The sequence below is a fragment of the Fringilla coelebs genome (assembly GCF_963513975.1).
Source record: "Fringilla coelebs genome assembly, chromosome: 6".
NCBI lineage: Eukaryota > Metazoa > Chordata > Aves > Passeriformes > Fringillidae > Fringilla > Fringilla coelebs.
Window position 1 is genome coordinate 32,832,691 of NC_140034.1, and position 26,538 is coordinate 32,859,228.

Here is a 26,538-nt window from a genome sequence, read left to right on the forward strand (position 1 = left end):
CAATGTGTTGATTTTACCTCTCCAGGACAATGTCAATTTCTGTTGAGAGGTGACTAATCTAAGAAAACTGCTCTTTGCCTTTTCATTCCATATTGTTTGAAATATTGAATAATAACTTTTTTTTGAATACTGTTCCTGTAAAAGGAGCCACTTCAGCCCTTATGTTTCTATGGTGTATTTATCAATCCCCTTCCACTGTCCTGATTGAATGGTAGTTAGGATGAGCCCTAATCTGACCATGGAATTCCATATGTGTGTTCATAGTCTGGGAAACAATGATCAAAATTCAATAAATCTGTATGTAAAGCGTAGGTGATTAGAAAAAAACTCAGAATGTATGGATGAAGACAGTGACATAGTCAAGATTTAAAATTGATTTTTGTTCAGTGTCCAGTCTACCAAGCATAACACTTAATAAGTTGTAAAAATTTGCTCCTAAAATTATTTTGGCTTCAAATAATTTTCTGTTTATTTCTTTACACTGACTCCAGATGAGTTATTTCTTGTGTGGAATATCACATTATTTAATATTCATATTTAAACTTTGGTGAGCTAAATCCCACTATCAGTAATGCTTGTTTTAAAAATTATGTTAACAAGTAATGTCTGCTGCTATCAAATTCCTTGTGCTCACTTTTCTTTCCATTTCAGAAGTAGTCTCAGTATAATAGAAAAAATTATTCTGTTGTTTTGAACTGACTTTAGTCCTAATTCAGATGGCCATAAAGAATTCTCTTAAGACCTTGTGTTTTCAGTTCAGTATGAAAGAGTTGTTTGAATAAGAATTAATTCCTGAAATTGGAAGATTGCATGTTGTAATAGGATTTTTAATCCTCACATACTTTATTGAATGTTTTGTGAAGTACACAATTCCAGATGCACTTTTTTTTTTTGAACTAGACAATCTTTAAGGTTCCTTCCAACCCAAGCCATTCTTGTGCATGTTTTTTTAACAACTTCATTTTTATATTCCATATTAATTCAATCAAAGCTATACTCTCTGTTCTTCAGAGAAGAGATAATAATTAAGAGTAATAATTAATAGATTAATCCTGTTAAATCAGGATAGATTTAACACAGTTTTTTAGGCAAAATCAAAAATGTATTTCATTGCATTTTTATTTGCTCCTACTTTAACCTTACAGATATTGCTTAGAATAACATGCCAAAATCAGGTTTTATAAGTATTATCAGAGCAGCTTCAGACATTGTTATTCATGGTTTAGTTTTCTCTCTTCTGTTTCTTTTGAGACAGTGAATAATGTACATTGCACTCTTAGAGGATAGAAGATATTTTAGGCAGAAGGCACTGTGCAAACCCCTACAGTTATAAATCAGATCACATGTGATTTGAAATCTGTTTCAAGCAGGCAGATATTTCAGAGACCATTCAAATGGCACATGCACAATGTATATTGTATAGAACTCGGGTCATGAAATTACTAATAAATCACGTGCAGAACAGCAGCAGCAGCGGCAGCATACCTTCCCACATCCCAGCAGATACATTGTCTTCATAAAGCTGCTGAAGTTTTAGGGAAAGGCTGCATGAGTTATGCACTTTCTCACCAGCAGCAAGTGCAGTAGGTGCGATACCTCATGAACAGGCCTGCCTGGTGTTTGGGAGAGTGAGAATGCAGTTCTGAATTGTAAACAGCTGCTGTGCTTTGCTTACCCTGCTTCCTTCATTACAGCTTGGCAAACTCATTCCCGCTGCTGTACCTTGGTCCTCTGTGTCTGCCTATGTTTGGGTTTCTGCTGGTGGTTCCACATTCTGCATGCCTTCCTCAGAGTGGAGCAATGTGCTTCCCCATAAGTGCTAAAGGTTATGGGTCAGCCTCCTGCAGGCTCTGTGTGCCTGAGAAATGAATGGGCTCTTTCTGTTGGTGGTAACTCGTGTTTTGATGTCGTTGTTCTGAATTGTTCTTCATGTTGTAGTATTGAGTTAAAATGTACTCCCGTAAGAGTTAGCTTTTCATATTGGGCTGGAAACTCTCACCTTCGTCTAGCAATTTGTTTTATTATAACCAATGGCTTTTAATTGTACCTCCCATAATGAAGAGCTGACTTAATACTCTGTGCTAATCTTGTTATGACTTTAAAAAGGTAAGTAATTTCTCTAACAATTCCTAACAGTCATGGTAGAGTGTTAAAGGGTTTCTCAGTTTTCTTTTTTCATTATTTTTCACATGAATTTTTCACTCGTAGCATGAACTTTTCTTTGTGTCTTTTTCTATTTTTCTTGAAAAAAATTTTTTTAGACTGATTTTTATTTGCAGCAAAACATATTATGTAAATTTAAATGAATCCAATTTAGTACAGCCACTGTTTGTTTTTTTTTCCAGACCAATCATGACCGATAGATAGAAGTTGTCAGCAGGACTCTTTATTTTTACCATTCCCTTTATTTATTTTTGAGTACTGTATTTCACATTCTATTTACTACTTCAGCTTATGGGAGAAAGCTTACTCTGTATTCCAGCATGATGAAGTTACATTTTCAAGAACATAAAATCCAGTTTGTTTAAAATACAGAGTAATGTGAACTGAATGCTTTGGGTTTGCTTACATTCTGTCTGAACTATGCAGGGGAATGGTACTGGCTGGTAGCCCAGTGTATCTTCTGCCAAGATAGATTGTGAGCCAAGAGGCTGTAGAATGGACAAACAATAAGCCTATACTTTCCCTGTGAAAGAAAAGACAGCCATAGGTTGTTATTTCTGTAACTACCTGTGAATGAGAAGAATTACAGTAAATTCTCCTAATAATTCTCCCTAGTCAGTCATGGTACTATATGCAATGTAGCATGGATTCCTCAGTTAACAATAGCTGTGAAAAGAATACAGATTTTTTGTAAATGTCACAAATAACAAAGTAGTAAAACATACGAATAATGAATATTTTAAAAGGCACTTAAAGCACATGACCCCGTTTATAAAAAGCTCCATTGCTGCCAAAACTGTATGTGTTAGGGAACTGGTGGGTTTTATAAAAAATCATTTTACTGGAGTTTTGATTAAAAATAACATTTAGGATAAGAATGTGCAATTCATATTAAACAGAAGTATTATGTAATAACTAATTTTGATGTCAGTTATGTTAAAACATGGTTTGTATTCTGCAGCTGTGAGCATAGGTTGGGAAACGATCAAGTCTAGCTGATCAAGCCTTTTATTTTATTATCATGGATTCCTCTTCCACAGCTGCTTTTAAAATTTGTGGGAAGCAAATTATTTCTCATACTGCATATGTTGCCCATCAGGTGAGTGATAACATGGAAACTTTAGGCTGGGTGTAAGAAATCAAAAAGTAAATATGAAGTCCTCTGTGTGCACAGAATTAAAAAAATGACCTGTGAGAGGCTGTATGTGAAGCCAGCTGTCTTTTGTTACCATTGTCATTTGGACATTTTAAGAGCAAAACTTTGTCAGCACGTTTTTTATATTGGAAGATTTGATCTGCAAATCTCAGCTGCTCTGTTCATTATAAATCTCTTGTTTTTGTCCATACACTAGCTCCACTATAGGTTGGAAGGGCTTAAAGATGAACTGAGGAGGAATAGAGGCTACAACTCGAGAGTAACTATTACTGCTCAAAGGAGCTGTTTTCCATTCGCAAACATTGCTTTGCGCTATGGGTTTGGGCTCCTTCTGTTCCTCCACTTTGTTGAAAGACTCTCTCTTGACTTCCATTTTACTTCTTTAGCACTGTCTTTGTCTGCTAACATTTTTCCTCCTTCTCTAGTAGCTTTTATCTGTGTCCTTTGGATCACATATTTTACTTAGTTTGTTTTAGTAGATTGTTTCAAATGTTTGTGTTTTGTATTTTTGGTTTTTTGCCTTTTTCTTTAGGACTGTGTTATCTCACTGAATTTCATTCCACAGTTGCTGAATTGCTTGGTTATTTTGCAGCAGGTCCATTCCTCATTTTCTCTTTTCATGTTTTTCAGTGAGAAATAAGAGAGCCTCTTCCATTTTAAACAGTAGTTTTACACACATAGGCCCATGTCTCCTTTTGCAGACACCATCTTCTGCCTTGCCACATCCATGCTGCTTCTCTCTCCCTCTCAAACTGTGCTTCTCTTTCTTTTGTGTTTTCTTTCCTGCCATTATACCACCTTTTTGGTCCAGAATTGTCCTTTGGTAAATTATAGGTAAATATTTACTTCTTCCAAAGAGAGTTCCTTTTATGCCTTTGAAATTTGGTAAAACAACTCTGGGCCAAATTTGGGCATCATTAATATTTTGTTTGCAGTTTTCTTGTATAGTATTTTTGGTGGGAAGTGGGGAGGGTGTGGGGTTTTTCTGTTTGTTTTTGTTAAACAAGGGGTTTTTTTCAGGGAAGGACTCCATAGCCCACTCTAAGTTGCAACATTACTTTCCATAAGTTATTCCATTACAATAAGTAGATTGTGTTGCGCTGTAGAATCCAATTTTTTTATGTGACTATCTATCTGGGGCAAGCTGCTGTGGAACAGAAGAAAGAGGTTTAGAAGCTGGGGCACCATTTGTTTCAGCCTTAAATGGTTGCTCCTTTCTGAAGACAGCTTTTGAGGGGTTGGGGGTTTATGATTCTTCATCAATTGTCAGATAATACATATTCATTTTCTAGGCAATTTTTCTGTGACTGCAAGTCCAGAGTGAGGTCTGACAGATAATCTGGATTCACTCCTTTGCTTTTGCAGCAGAGACAGATGTTCTGCTGGGAAATTACACCCTCAGCATCACCTGTGCTATTCCACTTCTTTCACTACATGTACACACTTACTTTATTAGTATTCTCATTGAAATTTAAAAGACTTTTGTCAATAAAGTAAAAAAGAGAAGGATTCGGTTCTTACTATCTCAGAGGTTTGTCTTCCTGTGAAGTTTATTTTAGCTGGGGTTTTGTCCACACAAAATGTTTTCTATTCAAGTGCTGCCAGTTCAGTCATCTGGCCTGACAGTAGTCCATCTGAAAACTTGCAACTTCAAGGTTATTGTACATGGTGCTATCTTTCCAAACCTGAGAAAAATTAAAAGTTTAAACTGTGTTGTGTTTACAGGGCTGCTACTCTTAAAAAAAAAAAAATTCTTTTTTAAAATCTGCATAGTAAACAGAATTGTAAATATCCAGTGTTACTAGAATATTAGACCAATGTGAATTGCCCAATTTCCCTGTAATCAGACTAATCTATCTGGAATAGCACAGTGGTAGCTAAGCATCAAGGAGGAGGGGTTGTTGCAAAACCATGTCATTCTCACACAGTTACTTTAAAGTAGAATTCCACTACAAAATTCATAGTGGACATAGCATTTCTTTTAACCAAATAGGAACAGCACAATAAATTTATCAGCTCCATCCAGGAGCCATTTAGACAGTTGTGTGTTGCTTATACAATTGTGAAGATTTCTTATTAAACATTTTCAGAATCAACATCATTGAAACTAAATATTTTAGACTCTCAGTGCCTGGAAATATTAGCAATAGAATTTTAAATCAAATATACTCTTGTTAGTATTCTGTCTAATCATCAAACAGGACCTTGATTCAGAGCTACTGTAATTACAGCTGTGTAAGAAAATGTGGATTTTCTGTTGAAAAGTGATGCTTAACACATAATTTTAAGCACTGTTCTTTGATTTTTTTCTCACTTACTGTCCTTAGGCCATCTTGTTTCTTATGGGAGGGGTGTGGAATCAAATTTCTTGTATCAGATTCTGACAATTAGCTTAAATATACCCTTCTGCTTAAATATACTTATCTCATGCAAAATATTTAAGAATGTTGCTGAAAACATGTATAGCCTCTGTCTTAGATCCCAGGAGCTTGCCCATTTTATCTCTGTATTTTGCCTTCTTGTTAACTTCTGTAGCTCATAGGCTCTGTGCTCTCTCTGCAGGTCCAGTCTAGGTGCAGCAGCAAGGAGAACATCCTCAGAGCAAGTAAGTGCAGAAACTTCTTAGCTCTATTGGGAAACTAGGAGTGCTCAGAAGACAGCAAATGATGGTCAGATCAGAGGTGGGACTAAGTGGGTTTGCAGCAGAAATTTAGTAGCTTGAGACAGTGAAATCCAGTCCAAAGGTAAAACTCCAAATAGCTCACAGTGTTCATGTATTAATGGAAAGCCACCTTTTAATTTATTCTTCCAAGTTGTATTTCTAATGACATGGAGGTCTGTCTTGTTTGTGATGTTTTGTTGTAAATGATCATGTGTGTGCAGGTTTTATGGGCAAGAATTAACACTCAAAGACAATGAAAATGGAGATTCTGAACTTGAATCATTATTTTTTACATTATTTTTATTTTTGTACTTGAACATGAATTTGAATGTTGGATTCCACAGAACCAAACCAAAAAGTGCAAAGGTTAAGAGTTCACATTTGATCCAAATGATGTCTAGTTTAATTTGCTCAATTCTTTTTCTTTGTGTTATGAGAATGTTTTCTAGTCTAAAATTTGATCCACCATATGTGCATGTGTATGTATAATGACAGGACTAGGAAGTTGTTTTGGTGGTAAAAGAGCAGGCTGTCAAGAATTTTCTACCTTATGCAACCAATTGAATTAGCTGCTTCAAAGCTAGAGGATTATTTTGTTGTACAAAGTGCAGCTTAATGTAAGTAGTTATTTTTAGAGCTATCTGACATTTCACATTAGTGAAAGATAACTTGGTGAAGTCTGAGGAGTAGTTTAATGTCATTTGCTTGTAATTAAAGTGCCATTTAGTAGTTTTACAATTTTAAAAAATCCTTTGTTTGTCTCTGGGTCTATTTAAATCTGTGATACCTCTAATAGAAGTGTTAGCATTTGTTTGTAGGAAGAAATGGGAGAGAGAAAGGTTAGTGGATACACCAGCATCTTTCTTCCTTCCTTCATAAAGGCTATTCATGCTATTGTTAAACCTGAAGGGGCTCTGTTTTCTTGACTTTTCTTGCAGAAATAATGGGTCTTACTTTTGGTGTTGGAAAAAAGATGTCAGAAATTAGGGAATTTTAACTATTTCCAAAAAGTCTATGTTGGAGAATGCATTTCTCAGAAGATAGTAACAGAACCTTTGACTTAAGAAAATGACATGCATTAGGGACAGACTACCAAATCTGAAGGTTGTTCTCTGGAGGCCAGTCAAAGCATTCAAAACCTGTGAATTCTATCACTTTTTAAGGTTTAAAGAGGTGAAATGTCAGTTTCTGATGTAGCTAACAGTGAGTTTTAAGTAGCAGTGAAATTACTGCTAGAAGCAGTAAAAGCATCTAGTGGCAATGGCATAAAGGTTGCTCACTGCCACACAATTCCCTCAGCTTTCATTGCTGTGACGTGTTTTTTCTTAGCATTTTCCTTCATATTTTCCAACTTAAAACAGCAGGAAAATGGTTTTAGCATGTATTGTGTGGAATCTGCTGGACCTGTAGGAATTACAGTGCTGCCAAAGCAGGGTTTCTTTCTCTATGCAGAGGCAGGTGTGGGAAGTTTGACTGTATTTCACAAATGCTTTCCTTTTCCTCTTTAATGATGTTGTCAACAAAAAACAGGCATGATAACTGGAAATGTAAGCTTGGTAGGGAGATCCCTGTTGTTAAAACCAGGAATGCAGTTTTTCCATGCTGCACTTTTATCTTACAGTAGTTTAATTTGGATCATTTGTCCCTAATTTTCTTATGAAAAAGTTAGGTTTGAGTTTGCAAAGTCTTAATATAGTTAGAAAATGTCTCATCAGCTGTTTATCTCTTTTTCAAAATGCCAACTGCTATCTTAAGGAAAAGAATTAAGTCAATTAAAAATTATATGTGCTTGACAAATTCACAGTGCCTGCTTTTCTCATCACGCTATCTTCTAAATATGTACAAAGAGATTGTTCAAAGAATTTCTTCCAGAATCATTCCTGGAAGAATTAGGTGGGCAGTTTTTCTTGTCTCTACTTCTTCCTCTGAAAGGTAGTTACTCTGTTAATAGCAAAAAATAATTAGTGAACAATGTCTCACATAAAAAAGGTAAGCATGTGTTAGTGCTGAACAAGTATTGTATATATAGATTAATTGAGAAACCTCCTCTTCTGAAGGAAGGACTTAGACTCCATGATTGTTGTGCTATTTTTTACTTTTTATTAGAAGACCACACTTGAAGCAATAATCTATTTTTTTTTCAGAATCTGAAGGCATGTGCAGCAACAAATGAGATATTTATGTAGTGACTGCAAAGCAAAATCATGTCATTAAAAATTAGTTTCTAATATTTAATTCTTTCTGTACTGTAATCTATGTTACTTAAGAATATCATTCCATGTCACATATAGAACATCATCCACTTTGGCTCTCATAAATACCTTCTAGTTCTAGGTGAATCCTTTCAAGATACCCTGCAATTGTAATTTTTTGAATCTTTCAGTTTATATCTGTTGCTCTTGTTTATGTATTCCTGCAATAGTTCTCTCTTCAGTTGCTTATCTTCACTTCCAAAATCCTTCAAAGCTTGTTGTCCCCTTGTTTAATCTCTCAGTATCAGGAAATCAAACACACTGTTGGTTTCATTTTCAAACAACTTCTGTCATATTTTCTCCCTACCTGTCCCTCACACTTAGGAAAAGCAAGCTTTCTTAGGTTGTCCTACTGCCTTCACTCCAATCATGCATTTAAACAACACTTTGCTATGGTGACAACAAAATCTTGGCAATGGGTAGGATGCCCACTAGCTGGGGACACTGTCTGCTGCCTTGACTGCCAGTGATTTCATTGTGCTCTCTCTCTCTTCCTTTCAAACCTTTGGAGTCCCATCTCACTCTTGGATTGTTGGCTCACAGGCACAGTGTCTATTGTGCTTTATCTGTGCACAGCACAGAGCATGTTGAGATGTGTTTGTGCAGAACAGAATGGAGTGAATTGTCCTGAGTTCATAGAACTGAATTAGTCTCAGATTTTCATCCTCAGTGTAAAATACTGCATCACCTGGAAGGGCTTCTGTTGTACATTAACCAATCTTTTCATGCTCATCAACACTTCTGGTATGTTCCTCACTACAGATAAGGATATGCACTCTCCTGATTCTAGTTGAATACAGTGTCTTCCCAGGATCAGACATGAAAGCTCAATAGTGATAACTAACTAATTTAATTTGCTCCAAAGTGCTGATTAATTTCAGTAAAATGGTTTAATGAACATCACTACACGAATCTGCTCACTGTGGCCCACATGAATTTGTTCTTTCTCATTGCAGGTCACAGTGCTGTTGACATTACCAAGGTAGCAAGAAGACATCGCATGTCTCCATTCCCATTGACATCTATGGACAAGGCCTTCATCACAGTTCTGGAGATGACCCCAGTGCTTGGAACAGAAATCATCAATTACAGAGGTATATTAAACTGGATTCTTTGTGAGCATGAGGGCGATTACTTCCCTGTTTGGCAACCTCCCTGTTCTTTTATTAATGTTGTGAGGTGTCTGAAACAGTGCTTTCTCCAGGAGAAACTGCTTTAGGAAATACCTGTAATAGCAGAAACCTTTCAAAGCTAGGAGAACGTCAGTTGAACTCAGTGGTGCTCCCTGAAGGAGTCTGTAATGGAACGCTAATAAAACACATTAATTCATTTTCTTCCTGTTTGTATTATATGCAGTAAACATATTATACTCAACCTGAACGTGCCTCAGTGGACTTCTGTAGATGCCAAGTAGCTGAAAGCTTTGATTTGTTCCCTCTGTTGTCTCACTGTGGAAGATTCTCACTGAGCCCCTTTCCCATCTGAGATTAATGATCAAAGCAAAGTGATTATTGATTCCAGATCACTTTTTTCCATGTCTTTAACAGTTCATCTCAGTCTCTTTTTCCAGTTTCTAGTTAGCCTGCTAGTCATTCCAGAATTTCCCTCTTCTTCTCATAAATACAATTCCTTTTCTATTCTAACACTACATGATCATTTTCTGAAATTACTTCCTTTTAATGTTTGATCTATTGAAACTTTGTAATTAAAGAGTAACTGGTTTTGATTTATATAGTGAGGTTGTCTTCAAAAGCACCAAACAGCAAGCAAAATATCAGACTTTGTTACTTGTATCTATGCTCATTAATAAGTAGGGATAGATGAAGTGATTTTCTGTCTCTAAAAGGAATTAGCAAAGCATCTCTCATGTTTATTCAGCTAAACTATCCTCCTTCCTGAAATACTGTATTCATAATGTCCATTAGGTGCCTCCCTAAGCTTCTGCTATTCCTTACATCAAGCCTAGACATTATCTGGGAGAATGTTCTTGGCACATAACAAAACCATGACAGGAAATATGCTGACAAGCAAACCTAAACTAGGTAGGGAAGCAGAAACCTCTTCCAGGGATTCTTCCAGGTTGTCCAAAAGTAAGGTGGTGAGTGGAACTATAAACCTCAAAAGGCAAAAACATCTGGGACACTGGTGTGCTAGACAGCGGAGAGGCACAAATGGTTTCTGAATGGAATATTCTTTCTTCTGGCTTGGAAGTTCAAAGTTTTCATGCTCTTTGCCAAATCTTTGTGCTACCAGAAGCCTTGACATACTGATTTAGCAGACTGTATGCAATATCACACCTGTGCATTTAGTGACTCTAAGCAGAATTCAGTGCTCCCCTATGCCTTGGCAGCAGGATTTCCGAGAAAATGCTCCAGAAAAAAAAAAAATCCTGCCTTCAGAACAGCACCAATACTGGATCAACAAGGAATATGCATAATACACCCTGCACTTTCGTAATAGCATGCAGATTAGAAGGCACTAAGGCATAAATGCCTGAGCATAACTATTGGGCCTTTTTGGGTAGCTGTCACTTAAGTGTCTTTTCTAAGACAGCCTTTTGTGAACAGCATGATGAGCTGCAGTGTTGGGCACATTTAGTCCAAATCAATGCTACGTATGCAACCCTGAAAGGGTGAAAGACTGGCATCTGCCTCCCTGATAAGGACATCGTATATTTATTTTGGTATGTCAGATACACTTAAGGTACTGTAGGAATATTATTCTTCTTTGAATAAAAGAAGTTTTGATTCTAAGCCAGAATGTATGTATTGCTATTCCTGGCACTCTTATTCTTTCAAAAGCATTGAACTGAGTCTGCTGAGTTGCTTTGGTTTTGACCCTCTTCCCTCTCACCCAAAACAGAAGCGTTAGATTGATGGTAACATTAGCAGGTTGAGACAGATTCTTGATTTAATGTTCACCTGATTATACCAACAACTCCTTCATATTTTTGCATGGTATTGCAAAATTTTATCTTGCAATTTATTTTTTAAGTAGTATACACTTAATTTAGCACTGTACGTTTTCCAAGTATATCATATGAAATTTCAGGATTGAGCCTGTAAGAGACAGCCTAAAGGACGTGTCTGTGTCTGTGATGCTGCAAATTCAATTCTCTTAATCTACAGGTACAAGTCCCAAGATGGAAATACATTTTCAGAAGTTCTTAAAGGATCACCATAATGTTATACAGACAAATGCATAGACTTGTTTGTATGGGCATATGTGTGTATATGCACACACTTATGTGTTGGATAAAAGACATTAATTTTGAAGAATGCAATTAATTAAGAACCAGTTTTTCAATTAGTTACAGGTTCATTTTTTTGTTGTTAATATACATAAAATTTCAGAAAACTGTAAAAATTTAGTTCTGGAGGTCTGAAACTGTGCTTAGAAAAGCCCTGTTGTGCTGTGTTTGTTTTCTTTGTGATTTTGTGTCTTGAATTACAACTGAGCTTCTGAAAACCGTCTTTCAGGAGCACAGTTTCTCTCCAAGGAAAGTGAAATGTGCGAAATTCTAGGACTGCTAATTGCCTAATTAATTTAACCTGATTAGTTAAAACTAAACATATTTCATAGCATTCATCCTCATAAATAAAGCTGCTGAATGTTATTCTGTACAAATACCCAGCACAGTGCTGATCTTATTCTTGATTAAGTCAAGGTAGGCTGTAGTCTCACAGATCTATCTATTCTCTCCTAACATAAGGGAGAGAATTATTAAAGTTATCTTTTGAAACATGACTTTCACGCTGCTGTGTTGCTCAGTGACCATATAGACCATTTAACCTCTTTCATACTTTAAAAAAAATTGACTGTTCTAAAGCATTTTAAGGAAGTGTCATAAACCCAAGGCATCTGAAGCATATTTCTCATCTGCCATCATTGATATCTGGTAGCCCCCGATAAAAGCCCCCAATTAGGCTTTTATTCCAAATAAATGCAGTTACCTGAGTATAGCTCTGTGGGCACATAAGGTTAAGTTTTTAGACAACATGATTATGATTATTCTTCTGAAACTAAGAAGATGCAGAAATTTAACTGATAATAAAATTATAATGCAGAAGCTATCTACTTTTTATGAGCTTAAGCCAGAGAACAGCATATTTATTCTTGTCTAGTCCAAGAGCCTAACTGTTTGGTTTGGTAGCATTGACTTTTCATAACACACTGAAGTGCTACCAAGGCAGTATTTACAAAATCCATCACCTCCTAGTACAAGATGTCTTATTGCTGTGCTCCAGAGAAATCAAAGCTCTTCATGGAACTGTACCAGGTTCACCACCTAAGCATAGCAAATACCCACATTTGAAAAGTGAGTTTAATGTAATTCTCAGTTTTGTGTCAGAAAGCTATGAGCATCACAAGGGGCAGATTGATGACATTAAAATAATTCAGAACATCTTTCTGAATTACAATTAATCAAAATAGGGTCAAATTGTATTTTTAGAATATTCTCTTAAAAGAGAGTGCAGAGGTAGTTAAGATAGTCCTCTAGTTGCTGACTTGCTTAATTTTAAATGCCTAAGGCTGCTTCAGCAAATAATTCTTATATTTTTCTTCTTGTAATGAAACTCATTCCTCATACTGGCTAGCCATTTATTCCTTTCAAATATTGCATGGCAGTATGCCATGAACATACTGTTCAACTTTGCTCTAATTGGTGTGATTTTGCATGCAGACAAGAAGCAAAATGAAGGCACAACATGCCTACTAAAATTGGAAGTATCACTTTTGTATGAGATTTTGTGCAACTATGAACAAAGGATGTTTTTACTAGGCCTTTGATAGCTGCCTTTTCTGTGCTATGATTTAAATGTCTGTGTCTGCATTCTTTTACTCAATATAAATGTACAAGCATCTGTGAGCTTTTTGATAACTTCTGTGTTGTGTATCACAGGCACTGATATGCAGGTTTGCACAGGTGAATTAATGGCCATTACAAAAGTGCTTTTCTAGTTGCTTTAGCAGGTTTCAGCAGCATTTCCATGGCAATATTTATTTCAGCAATGCAGCATGAACAGTAACTTCAGGCTGAAAGTTGATATGTACGGATGTGAGCACAATGTTGTTATTGTTACAGTAATTAATTGCTAACTAAATCACTTTGTGTTAATAAGTAAAATACAATCTTCATTATGATACCACTTCACTGGAGCTGAACATTTTCAAATTAAGTAGGTGAACTTTTTAAACAAATCTGCCCATTTAGTGTGCAGCGCTAGCTCTTCTGTAAAATAAGGATCACACTTTATGCGCTTCTCTTTTTTGGCATGTCTCAAAGACCATAATCTCTGAAGCACATGTCCATGCAAATTCTCCTGGCAGAAATAATCATGCATCCTCTCACTCTATCATACTTTCAGCTGGATATTGCCTTCCAGTGCCACAATGCACCCTAGGAGCTGGCCTCTACTATGAGCAGGGCTTCTCTTCTTTTACTTAGACATACTGGAATCAAGTCAGTCTCAGTAGTTCTGACCCATGTGTCCCTTCCCAGTACATCTAATCACACATGTAATAAATCTGCTCTGTCTCTCACACTATATCAAGGGCCAAGTTACATATTTTCCACTCTGTTCCATGTCATACTAAAAAATAAAGCTCTTGCTGATGCCATGAAAGTACCAGCCACTTGACTGAGGGTGAAATAATTCATATCAGTCTCTACAGGGAGGCTGAGCCAAATTACACCTCATCAGCCATAGTTGCTAAGGGAAGAGAAAGAGTATGTTTGAAACAGCTATTAAAATATTTAGAACTATAACACTGTAAATTTATATAAATAATTCTGACACTTATGTGCACTCACTCTCCATTAAGTAGAAATGCTCTCAGCAATTAGGTGAAACTAATCTATTGCCAAACTTCTTTGTCAATTTATGAAAACTGGTCCATTGTTAATGTTCTCAATTCATCACCTCTCACCTTCTGTGCACAGGGTTCACTTTTGAAATGTCATTTTACAAGGTTTTAAAAAAAAATCAAATAAAGGAAAATAAAGAAAATGCATATATTCAAGAGATCTTAGGGGAAAATCTTGTCCTGAAGAAACAAATACTTGTTTTTCTCTCTGGTCCTTAACTGGAGCTATCACCTTTGGGTTTGGATACTTGGCATTCAAATCTGCTGTCAACAATTTCACCATAACCAGGAGCACAGACTTAAACAAATCCTTTGTCATTACTTTCAGACTCCAGTATTTTTTCCTGTAGGTAGGGTCAAAAATCTAAAGCCTGAGAGATCTATCTGTCCCATACACATACATGTCACCTATTGGAGGGCACGGCTGTTAACTTCATTTCCCCCTTTCACTGGCTGCAATGACACAGAGCATGGTCTTTTCTCTTTTTTTCTAGATGGAATGGGGCGAGTCCTGGCTCAAGATGTATATGCAAAAGATAATCTGCCACCATTTCCAGCATCAGTAAAAGACGGTTACGCTGTCAGAGGTAAGCGCTCGCTTTGTGGACATGTAGCATTGTGGCTGCTGCTTCATAACATATTAATTCACCTGGTTTGGATCCAGCAGGGGTTATTTTGGTTTAGATTTGATACAGATCATTGCTGGGGTCACAGTTATATAAAATGCAGTGCTTTGAAGGAAGGCACCAAAGCTGAGTTCAGATCTTTTAAGTGGGTACAGGTGTGCAAGAGCCAATGTACACCCATGTGCGCTCCTAGATGTGCACCTCTGTTGCTCGTGCATTTCTTGGAAACATTTAACATTCAGGACAATAGCAGAACATCTGTCTCTGAATTACAGATTCATCTTCTATTCCTCTGATGTAGATTTAATGAGGAATTTATATATATTTTTTACTTTTTTGAACCATTACAGATATTGACTGCATCAGAGAATTTTCAAATAACTTACCATAATGTTTCTTATGGAAACACCTCAAAAGGAGAGGTTCTTACTTTAAAAATACTGCAGCTGCCATAAATAAATAAAATTAGTTTTATTCAATGACTGTATTCATTTCAAGCAGCAGATATGATATCCCAAGAGTGAACTTCCCAAGTGTGAATTCCCCTGAATTCACACTCTGCTTTGCCACCAGGTGCCACATCACTTTGAGTCCGTTGCTTCTCTGTGCCTCAGCTTTTCCCTTCGTAAGGCAAGAATAATGATGCTCACCTCATATGTCTATGAAAGAAATTTAAAATATACAGAATCAAACATTATACTAGTAGTGATTAAATTGTAGTAGCAGTTGAATCATCATAACACCATGTTGAAATTTGTACACAGTAGCCAACTTTCTTCTTGAGACATTAAAATATTTTTTTTGTTACTGGCAGTTGAAACCACAGAAAGCAACTGCCCATGAAAAGGACTGCCTGCAGACCCAGGCAGTGGATGTAATCCAGTAGCTTCCCCATACATTCGATACAAAAATAAAATTTCAGGTCCAAAAGATGAGTGTGTGTGAGAGACAGGCAGACCAAAATTACTAGTAATGTGGTCTAAGAAGTGCATATGTAGCCAGAGAAATACAGGTAATGCAACACTGAGAAAAGCTAAGAGAAGGAGCTCTGAGGAGAATGCTGAGTGACAAGGGCCTTGGGATTGAGGCAATGCTGTCTTGCAACCTGATTGCTGCAGGGTAAGGCAAAGCACAAGTACAAGCTCAGTAAACATGCAGAACGAGAAGAGTGATCATGAATGTCATTTTCAGCAACTTCTGACAGAACCAACACACAAAACCTAATTTTGGTGGTGAATTCAAGCAGAGTAATACTGAGATATTTGAATGCGACCCGAGAACGACTCTAAAGTGGTGAAAAGGCTGAAAGGAATGTCCTATGAGGAGCAGCTGAGGACTTTGGGTTTGTCTTGTTTGAGAAAAAGTGTGTTGAGAGGCAACCTCATGACTCCCTACCTCATGACTCCCTGTGGAGGGGAAGGGCACAGGGTGTCCAGTGTCATTACGTGTGGGAATGGTTGAAAGCTGTTCCAGGGAAGGTTTAGCTGTGACATCAGGAAATACTGCTTTACCAAGAGCGTGGGCAGACACTGGAACAGACTTCCTAGAGTGGGTTGATGCCCCAAGCCTGTCTCTTTGTCAAAGGCATTTGGACAATACCTTTAATAATTTGCTTTACATTTTGGTTAGCCCTGAATTGATCAGCCAGTTCTATTCTATTCTATACTGTTCTGTTCCATTCTTATTATTCTTGTGAACCTGTTATCTTAGGATATGGGGAAAAAAAAAAAGCTTTTAGGCAGAGATAATATTGACTGCATTAATGGATACTTCTTACAAAAAAATAAGGATTAGCTTTTAGTGGCATAACATGTCTGTCCAAACCCCTGTCCTTTTCTCATTTTATATCAGCTGTGTATCATCTATAAACTTTGTCTTCATATTATTATTAGTGGGGGAATAAAATCTAATTTTATCAGGTTTAAAATAATTTAGCTATTAGGGATTTCTTTCTCTTCTTTTGCTGGATCATACAAGTGCAATTTTTTTTCAGTGCAGGCCTAACAACTGTTTTCATTAATGTTACATACATTATTCAAGGATATCTAGTTGAAGAGTCCTTTTCTACTTTTTTTGAGTTCACTCTAAAGCTCATAGATTAGTCTGTTTGATAGGCTTTTAAAGCTAAGTTAATTATTAGTCTTCAAACATGGCTAAGTACCATAGATAATGATCTGCAAAGCTGCAGCCAATGCATGAGTACAAATGTGATAAATCATAGACTGAATGGACATCCTTCCTGAAAGTAGTTCTCCTCCATACAAGGTTACCTAGGTGTATATTCAGGACTCCTGAAGTAAAACCCAAGTTATTAAGATAAAGGTTGTAATACTGTCATGAACACCCTTAAATCTTTGTTATTAATGTAATTCCTCCAGGTCTTCATTTACATGACCTCATACTGCCCAGAAATTTTCAGTTAAAAATACTCTGTTTTCTAGAACTTGTGTTTTTCAAAATAATAAACACACCTCAAATGGACATAAAAGGTAAAATGTTTACAGAACTTCTATCATTTGTTTTGGTTCAGTGTTTACCATTTATGTTGTCCCTCTTAACAGCTGCTGATGGCCCAGGAGATCGATTCATCATAGGGGAATCCCAGGCTGGTGAGCAGGTGAGTACAATTTCTTTTCTCTTTTTGAATGTATTTTCCTTCTGTAGGATTTTGCTTTGTATTTTTACAAGCCTTGCTAGCGCTCCAAAATTCAATAGTCTTGGATGTGGTGTGAAGTAGGACACAGCTGTACTGACCCTCCTGCTATGTGCCTTGGGACATGATTTCAGAAAGTGAGGTAGTACAGTTACATAAGGAGCTAACAAGGATATCCCAAAATACTTCAGAGCATTGTGCTGACATGTCTGATAGGAGTGCATACAGTAACGTTCTGCCCTGGTCCAATGTTTGAGGACATGAGATTTCTAGTGGTGCAACAATTCAGAAGCAGAGAAAAGAGTGATTTAATCCCCTCTTGCTGACAGATTTTTTTAAGGATGTCAGCCCAATAACTGTTTTCTTAAGATGCTTCCATTTTTCACACTGATAGCTGCAAAATGAAGTGTATAAATTTTTTATTAAGCTTGTACAGATAGGTAATGATCAGAGCAATCTTGAGGAAGCCTGGCAGCAGCCTGGTTTGAGGCTGGTTTGAGAGAAGAGTGTTTGTGCACCTTCGCTGAAACATGGATTGATTTTAAAAGCAAGTTGAGCCATGACCTGTATGTGACCTGCTGTGCTCTATAAATATTCATTAATAGACTAATTTTGTGATTTTTTCTCAAATTCAAGAGCATATTTCATTAAATTTCTGTACTCGTACTGGGGTAATGAGAAAAAAAAATCAGTTATGTTCAATTACTGTTAGTCTGTCCATTTAATCATACCTGGCAGCTGTGTTCAGGAAAACATGAGTTAGTCCAAAATGTTTCTCCAGCTGTTTCAAGTCCTGATTTATAATTTTGTATATTGTATGTGAAATGATGGGGAAAAATGATGGAACAGGCAAAGCAAGGAATTGATCAATTTTAATGAGGATTTTATAGTATGTCCATTTTGATTGCTAAACAATAAAGTCCAAGTAAAATCGACGTATTTTAAAAGTTATATCAGGTTTTAGAAGTATTACCAGTTGCAGGATGACTTAATTTTTTTTTTAATGGACTTGAACTGTCTCTAAATGTGTAATAGACATTTAATTTGGCTAATCATGATAGGAAGAACTGTAAAAATTATTTTTGCTTTAGGTCCCATCCATCATCATGAATTATACTTTGGTATAATAGACATCTTCTCAGTACTGATATCCATGTGAACTTAGATTAATGGATCAGTTGCACAAAATATGTAAAATTACTTTAAATTCTAAAAAACCAAAGGCAAATTAATTCAGCAGTTTTTTAACCTGCCTTATATTTTTAGCCCTCCTAACTGCATTTTCAAGCATTGGTCCAGAATCCAAAAGATTCAAAGACAACTATTTTTACAACCCTTTTTATGATCACTATAAAATAGCAAGAACCAGCAGAGCAACCCGCTGAATTTTCACTATCACTATTCCCCTGTCATCAATATTATCATTTTGCTAGTTAAATATCACAGCACAGTGTTGCTTAAAAGCAGTGCAGTTGAAGTTGTCTCTAATGGGGACTACTTCCCATTAGAGGTCTGAAGTGTTTCAGTGTCCTAATCAGTTCAGCAGGTTTGTACAAAAGATAAAAGGGCAAATGGAAGCTGATTCCCTCCGACAAAGTTCAAGAGCTCACAAATGTCTCTCTACAGGGACAGTCTGTCCTCCCAGATTATGGGGAATAGGAAGGCTCTCTGGCAAGGAGCAAAAATTGGGTGGGAAGCAGGCATGCAGAGGGAGGCTATTTCTGAAAATATCAGCGGCAAGTTAGGAAAACAAGGCTGTTGACCTCAGAATAATTGGTCAAAGTTTTTTTCTGGGGCAAACACATCTTCAGGTTCATCTCCTTCCCAAGAAATTATTTATAGCCTTGGAAGGCTCCTCAGTCTCATTTCACCCTTCAGTCACTCTCAGCAGCAACATTCTGCTTTTCATGTTACAGACCAATTAACAGAATGATTCACAGCAGGGAGTTCAAAATAGATTTAGATTTGGCTCCTCCTGTAGGAAAAAAGGTTACATAAATGCTAGTAGCAAGGAAGAAGATGGGACTGAGAATTGCAGGGAGGCTATATAGCCAAGTTGGACATTTTTGTATCAATTTTTAATTTGTGCATTTTCTGATTTCCATCTCTAGATGGTAATGTTTATTTTAACCCTTTTTTTTGTTTATCAGGGAAAGCTTTCAGTCATTACCCAGCTTTGGGAAGGTTAGGGCACACTTGAGATTACTGGTCACGAGCCATCCACAGTGGCCTGTGTGTAGAACACTCAGCCATAGGAAAAATGTTTTTTCTTCTGTAGACTTACAGAGACCATGGCATTTCCTGCAAGACTTCCTAAAGGTGTTTGTAAGAGGCACTACAGCTAACCAGCTACAATGTTAGAATGAAAAGTAGGCATTCTCCACCATTCCATTAACTTGTGCCTTTTTACAGAAAGGAGCAAGGATCATTCTAAATGACACAGGAAAGGTGTAATCATGTGCAGGAGAAAGTGTCTGAAGTAGGGGTTGTGCTCAGTAAATTATTTCTGGGTTTTATTAGGTGACTAAAATTGAGCAGGTTATCAGTAATGAAGGCAAAGGGCAGAGAGCACTACTGCCCCATTGCAGGTAAAAGTGAGATCTCAAAGGCCTTTAGAAGAGCTTCTGTGTAATTTTTGCACATTAATATGCTTTCCGAGAAGCAATCATTTCTTTATCTCCAAAAAATCTGTCATAGAGGAACACAGCCCTGGAGATTCACAAATAAATCTGATGCTTGACTTTTGTTCATAAAGTTAATCTGATCAAATTCCCAGCAGACGAAAATGAAATTAAATAGATGAGCAACATGACCAGTTCTAAAAGCAATTGTATCATGAATTTGTTTAAATGTATCACATCATTGCATCTCAAAAAATTAACTCATCTAACAATAAACTCAAAGACATGGTTAGTTACAGCACATTTTATCACCTTAGGCTCTGATTTGTGGCAGTAGCAGACATTTTGTATTCTTTATGATGCATTTTAATAGGCAGAAATTTTTTATGCAATACATTCCTCTGAAATTTGTCCTTTAGGCCAGCAATACTTAGTAAATTCAAAACAATATTACCTATTTGTAATGTATCTTTAGATTATATCTACAGTGGTGTGCAAAATACATAATCCAAGGCGTAAGCTTTGCCTTTTGTAACATTTCTTTAAATAAAAACCAAAATTACACACTAGATAGCATTATTTTCCCTTTTAAGCAGCTTTAGTGTAAATGGCAGTGTTTCAGCTATCCCTCCACAACTCCTTGAATAGTCTGGGGTGAGGAATAAATGATAGCATGAATCTTGCCCTAAAAATACACTAACTGTGACATATGGCAAGTGTGGGTTTATTGATGTTCTTCTCCAAGGATATTAGATTTCCATTACCTGTAGAAAAGGGTTAAGATTCAGTCAGTTCTAGGCTCAGTTGTTTCTTGGAATACGAAAGTCGCTGTGATACTGTGGTAAGCCAGAAAAAACCATGCCAACCTTTTCCAATGGCTTCTGTCCCAAATGTTGAATTACACATATTTTAAAGTAAAAAACCTTTCTGGGGTTATCACAGTGCTGAAGTGGAGTAGAAGAATGGGCAAGACAAACAGCTTATGCAGCTGAAGTGCTGACCCCTGGTCTAGAGTTTGGTCGTGTCTCTCAGCCCCTACCAAAAATCATGGAGTAAATTCCTGCTGGGCAGGAGCAGATAACAGTCCAGGGAGGTACTGCCTACAGCCTGTGGGTTGCTGCCAAATGTGTGCTAATTACAGTTGGAGAAGTCCTGGGTGTATTCCAGCACTGCATATGGAGTATAGAGTCAATGTGCACATGAGTGATACGTGTGACACGTACAGAATATGTTACTCTGATCACAGCTGCATAGATCTCTGCGCAGCACATGCTCACGTATAACAGTGAAACCTAGATAACCCAGGCTCACTGCAGTGCTGGGAGGAGCCAGCAATGAGATCTCAGTCATCATATCAGCTTCTTTTAGTTTCATGTTTTAGGATTTTTTTGTTGTTGTTGTTTATTTCTTAAATAGTTATGGTCAAATTGCAGTTTTACCTCGGATTTTGACAAATGTTTATTAAAATAGTCTGCCTGGTGAGAAGTGTTATTAAAACCATATAATTTGTTTTATCATGTTGCTCTGATATTTTTCAGTTCTTTGTACTGCTTCTGCTGAAACTTTTTAATGTCCTGTGACTTTACAGAATTGTAGAATATTATCAATTTTAGGCAATTCTAAATTGACCCTCGATAGATATTCTCTGCGAACTAGTATTGAGCTGTCTCAGTGTTAGGAAATCTGCCTAAAAATTAATGGTTACATTACTATTATATCTTGGTTTTTCATAAATATTGTACTGGTAAAACAAAACAGAACAAAAATCCAACCAATGCAATTTCAGCCCTGGCAGCCAGAGTGCTCTGCAAAAATATTTATGTACTGAGAACTGCTAGATTTTTGTTCATGGAAGTTTCCATCTAACAGTTAAATTTTTAAGCCAGTTATTTTTCTGTGCCAAATATTTTTCTGGGTATTAGTATATTCCTAAAAAGTTGTTCATGTGATAGAAATATAAGGAGAAAAAACTGAAGCCACCTAATATGTGGCCATATAAATAAAGCCAGGTATGAATTGGAGTGTATTGTACCTGTTGATATCACTCAAAGTACATCAAGAGTCATGCTGCAAATAAGAATTCTGGTCTTTCAGATAGATAACTTCCACAAAGTTCCAGTGGCTTGAAATTCTTTTTGTTTTCAAAAAGAGGTTGATTTCTGGCTTTTTATTTTTCAGCCAACTCAGACTGTGATGCCTGGCCAGGTAATGCGAGTCACAACTGGTGCTCCAATCCCATGTGGTGCTGATGCAGTGGTGCAGGTGGAAGATACAGAGCTCATCAGGGAATCAGATGATGTGAGTCACAAGTTAAAAAACTCATTTTTCTTTTGTGTGCAGCAGTAAAGGGCACATGATACAATCATGTAAATATGAAAGACAGTCATGCAGAAAAGCTTTTCAGTAATTTGAGAAGTTTGAGGGGTTTTTGCATCAGTTCCTAGTGGCAATTCTCACTTTTTTAGGCTGTGATAACAGTACCACAGACCTTCCTGATTTTTCATCCAAAATGTTGAATGCTGACTCTAAAATGCTTGGGAACATGATTTGAGTGAAAGGCAAATGCATCTTGCAAATCCGTGCCTGCAGTCCAATTCAATTGCCTACTGTATTCACATTTTAAAACACAGGCTAGTGGAAATCTCACCAGATAAGAAGGGGAAATGTTTTTTTAAATTACATGATGATCTCAGAATAATACAGTTAATTACTGCTGATGTAATTAAAGCTGAATACTATTTTCTGTGGGAAAGTGAACTGCTTTAAGTGCCACAAAATCCATGGGATGACCTGGGTTCCTTTAAACTGTGCTATGAGGACAGTTCTGTATTATCAGAGTTGGTCATGTTGCAGCAAAGGAGAATTTGGTGGATTTTGGAGAATACTTCTTATACAAATACCTTCCAGTGAATCTGTTTAGGAAAAGAGGTTTTGTTATGAAACAAGGGAAGTAAATTTTTTTTAAATTACAACTAAGACTTTTAAAAGAGGTTTGTGCTCCTTTAAAATGAGAACATTACTGAATTTAAGACCTCTGAAAACCAAGAAATGGATAAGGTGCATATTCCTCCAGAATGTAGACATAAACCTGTTTTTGAACAGATTTTCCAGCCTACCTTTAAATCATACTAGTGGACTACCTTACAGATGCTGCAAATAAGAACACAGAAAGAAAACACAGAAAAAAGCACAGAAAAAAAATGAATACTGTAGTACTAATTCTGTATGCACCATTGTCTCAACATAGTGAAATGTGCTTTTTATGAAGCAGAGGAGCTCTCTGTGGACAACTTTACTCCAAAGAGACCATCTTAGACTTCCTTTGTGTTGCTGCATTTGCTTCTGAATCCGAGCTGTGTTTTCAAGGCACTATCATCATGTTTGCTGTCCTCTGAGAGACTTCAAGGCAAGGAGATGTGTCTCTTACTGACACAACTTCCAAGTTCAGCTTTGGAATGAACTGTGTGTATGGTTCTGTGCTCAGATCAGCCTTTGCTCTACTGCTGCTGTTCTGACAAGCCAGTCCACTTCACCACAGCTCAGTGTCAGCAATGTAATTGCAGCTGGGGTGTAAGCAGATGAATTTTAGTGTTAAAACTGATAAAGACTTCAAAAACCGAAACTCACTCTCAGGATCCTTTCTCATGCCTTATTAATCTTATTAAATATATAGGTTTTTACATCTAATGAACTCAGCAAGCTGTCTAGGCTGTCCTTCTTCCCAGCAGGGAAATTATTGAAATTATCAATCCTGCTTTGAGGTTACAGATGTATATGTATAGATTATATCTTCCTGCAAAATACACCATTGCCTTCACTGCTTTTTAATCATTCCATTAACCTTACTGAGCAAGTTTTTTGTGGCCATTGCCCCCCTCATCTTGAGAGGACTACCACATTGCAAATATAAGCACTACATCATAATGTAAAACCAGATTTTTTTCTAGTCTAAGTTTAGATTTAGTGCTACTGACAGGCTGGCACTATATCAAAACTGAGTGTATATATCATCAACCCATTTGCAGGGCTTAAAATTAAATATTGATGATAGAGGTCATGTGCCATTTATTGGCATTGAATGAATCACCAAACTATTGACATTCTGAACAAGGAAATGCATCAGACTCTTCAGGCCACTGTCTCTTGTTCACAGTAAATAAACGAGATGAATGACCCCCTTTCTGATTCATACAAGGTTCTCAGGTAGGTGTATCCACTACAGGAATCTGCATGAGAATCCTGAAACAGCTGCAGCACAGAGCTTCTTTCCACCTTTCTGCTAAGGTAATGACCTACTGCCTGCCAGACTAGTTGTCTGTTTGAAGTGCCATCTTTGAAATGGTTTGAGCAGACCAAGTTGGCCGAGAGGAGTAGAAAGAATCCACTCAGTGTACCAGATGAAGGAGGTAAACAGGAAAGCTATATAACCACAGGTATCATTGAAAAAAAAGCAATGGGAAGCTAAAGCTACATAGTCAGTGCTGGTCCTCCCCTGGTGAGCTCATCATAAAGAGCATTTCTAACAATGTTGTTCAGTTTTAGCACACATTGTGTTACAGCCTTGACAAACAAATCAGGAGAACAATATGATGCTTAAGCCATAATGTCTCAGTGTAATGAGTGCTGTGTAGGCTTCTGAGAAATTAAACATTAATCTTCTTTGAATAGTTCAGCTGACCATATGTGATGTCCTTGTGTTTGTAGGGCACTGAAGAACTAGAAGTTCGAATCCTGGTGCAAGCTCGACCAGGCCAAGATATCAGGTCTGTATTTATTCAAATATCTCTGTTAGGAATTGAAGGGCTGATGAATTTCAAAGTAATTTTTTAATCATGAGTGGTACTGACATTTTGACAGTCAGACTAAGGGGTGTCCATGGACACTCCAGACCTGGAGCAGGACCAATGAAGGAAAGGTACTTTGAATCTCATCCTGGGTTTTTTTTTCATGTTGTTTTTCTGTCCTGATTTTCAGACCCATAGGACATGACATTAAAAGAGGTGAATGTGTGCTGGCTAAAGGAACCCACATGGGTCCATCTGAGATTGGTCTCTTAGCAACTGTTGGAGTAACTGAAGTAGAAGTTAACAAGTTTCCAGTGGTTGCAGTAATGTCCACAGGGAATGAGGTAAGAAAAGTTTGCTTAGAATTATAGTCTGAAATACTAGTTTGTTTGTTTTGGGTTTTTTTTGAGGCAGTGTTTTGGATAGTGACTTCCACCCTACTCCCAAGCAGACTCACTTTTGACAGCAACTCATGCTGACATGAGCTATTTTTGTGAGGCATCAACCCATAATAATCTGCTTGTGTTTTGTCCCTTAGGGACTTTCCCTCAATCTCACACTATCTTTGCCAAAATTTTGGTAATGTATCCAACCATGTGCCAGCTGTTTTCCTCCTGCCAGCAAGGGAGAACCTGTGGGGTAGTTGGGGTTGTAATTCATGTTGCCAGTTGTGAGTGAAGAGTAATTTCTTTTAAGCAACAGCCTCTGTGTCTATAACACAAATGGCAGACAAACTGACTTGGAAAACTCAATAGTTCTACCAAATGCCTTGTTGCAGTTCTGTGCGTCAATATTCTTTCTTATAGTAGCCCATGTTGAAATCCAGACACTCTCCTGTTGGTAGAACAGCAGACCAGCTTTATAACTGCTTTAACTGCATCAGAAAAATCAGGTTTAACATTAACTAAATTTACTAACTTTACATATGTTGTGTGTTGACCCAGGCCAGCAACTGTGCCCTCTCACTTCTTCCAGCAGCAGGACAGAGAAAGAATAGGAAGAGCAAAACCTAAAGAACATGTGGGTTGAGACATATGGGTTAGGCAGCATGAAGCTTTGACTGTCCTTTAAGACAAACTTTTTGAAATCCAACTACAAATATTAACTCAGTAGCTGTATTCTCATACAGCTTGAATATGTTGCATTTTGAAAGATTTTGAAAACTTTTCATAGGTTGAATTTTGTCGTCTGGGGTACAAAATATTGCCAGATTTCATAGCATAAACAGGGTGTGGCAGGCAGGAACCAAACCACTAACTGAGGAATAAATCCATGGAGCTACAAGGATTACAGGTGGTGATTTTCTGATTGGTAACTTCCATATGATTCAAGATTCTTGCATGGCATTAAAGGGTCCTTTACTGATGTAGACATTCTCTTTTGTAAAATGCTAAAACATTCTTTAACATCCTATGACAATCTTCACAGAAACAGAGCTGCAAGCCAAAGCATAAAATTTACCCATGCTCCACTTTTCATTAATCTTACCTCACTACCTAATGCTGTGATTTTGACAGATACATTCTTATCAGTAGTATTATTATTTACATCCTGTCAGTATTGTGTTGTCCTTTTGTGTCCTACATTAGAATTTCTAAAATGTGTACATTTACATATGTATGTTTTGTAGTTTAGCTTCCAAAATACATAACACATGTGAGGCAATTGCCACGACAGACTATCTTAAGAAAAAGTTTTTAATCAAAAATAGTAATTGATATAAGAACTAAGCATAAGGCTTCTGTCCATTAAT

At 37.0% G+C, this 26,538-nt stretch overlaps 1 protein-coding gene across 8 annotated transcripts in view; it reads left to right on the forward strand.

Moving 5' to 3' along the window:
* Positions 1 to 26,538, forward strand: part of GPHN (gephyrin) — a 271,571-nt gene that overhangs the window by 216,126 nt on the left and 28,907 nt on the right. For all 8 annotated transcript variants that reach the window (XM_084207537.1, XM_084207540.1, XM_084207539.1 and 5 more), the window contains 7 exons: positions 5,882 to 5,924; positions 9,190 to 9,327; positions 14,596 to 14,688; positions 17,289 to 17,344; positions 22,180 to 22,299; positions 24,706 to 24,764; positions 24,976 to 25,129. In XM_084207537.1, coding sequence (XP_084063663.1) covers positions 5,882 to 5,924; positions 9,190 to 9,327; positions 14,596 to 14,688; positions 17,289 to 17,344; positions 22,180 to 22,299; positions 24,706 to 24,764; positions 24,976 to 25,129 — 663 coding nt within the window. The remainder of the gene's footprint in view (positions 1 to 5,881; positions 5,925 to 9,189; positions 9,328 to 14,595; positions 14,689 to 17,288; positions 17,345 to 22,179; positions 22,300 to 24,705; positions 24,765 to 24,975; positions 25,130 to 26,538) is intronic.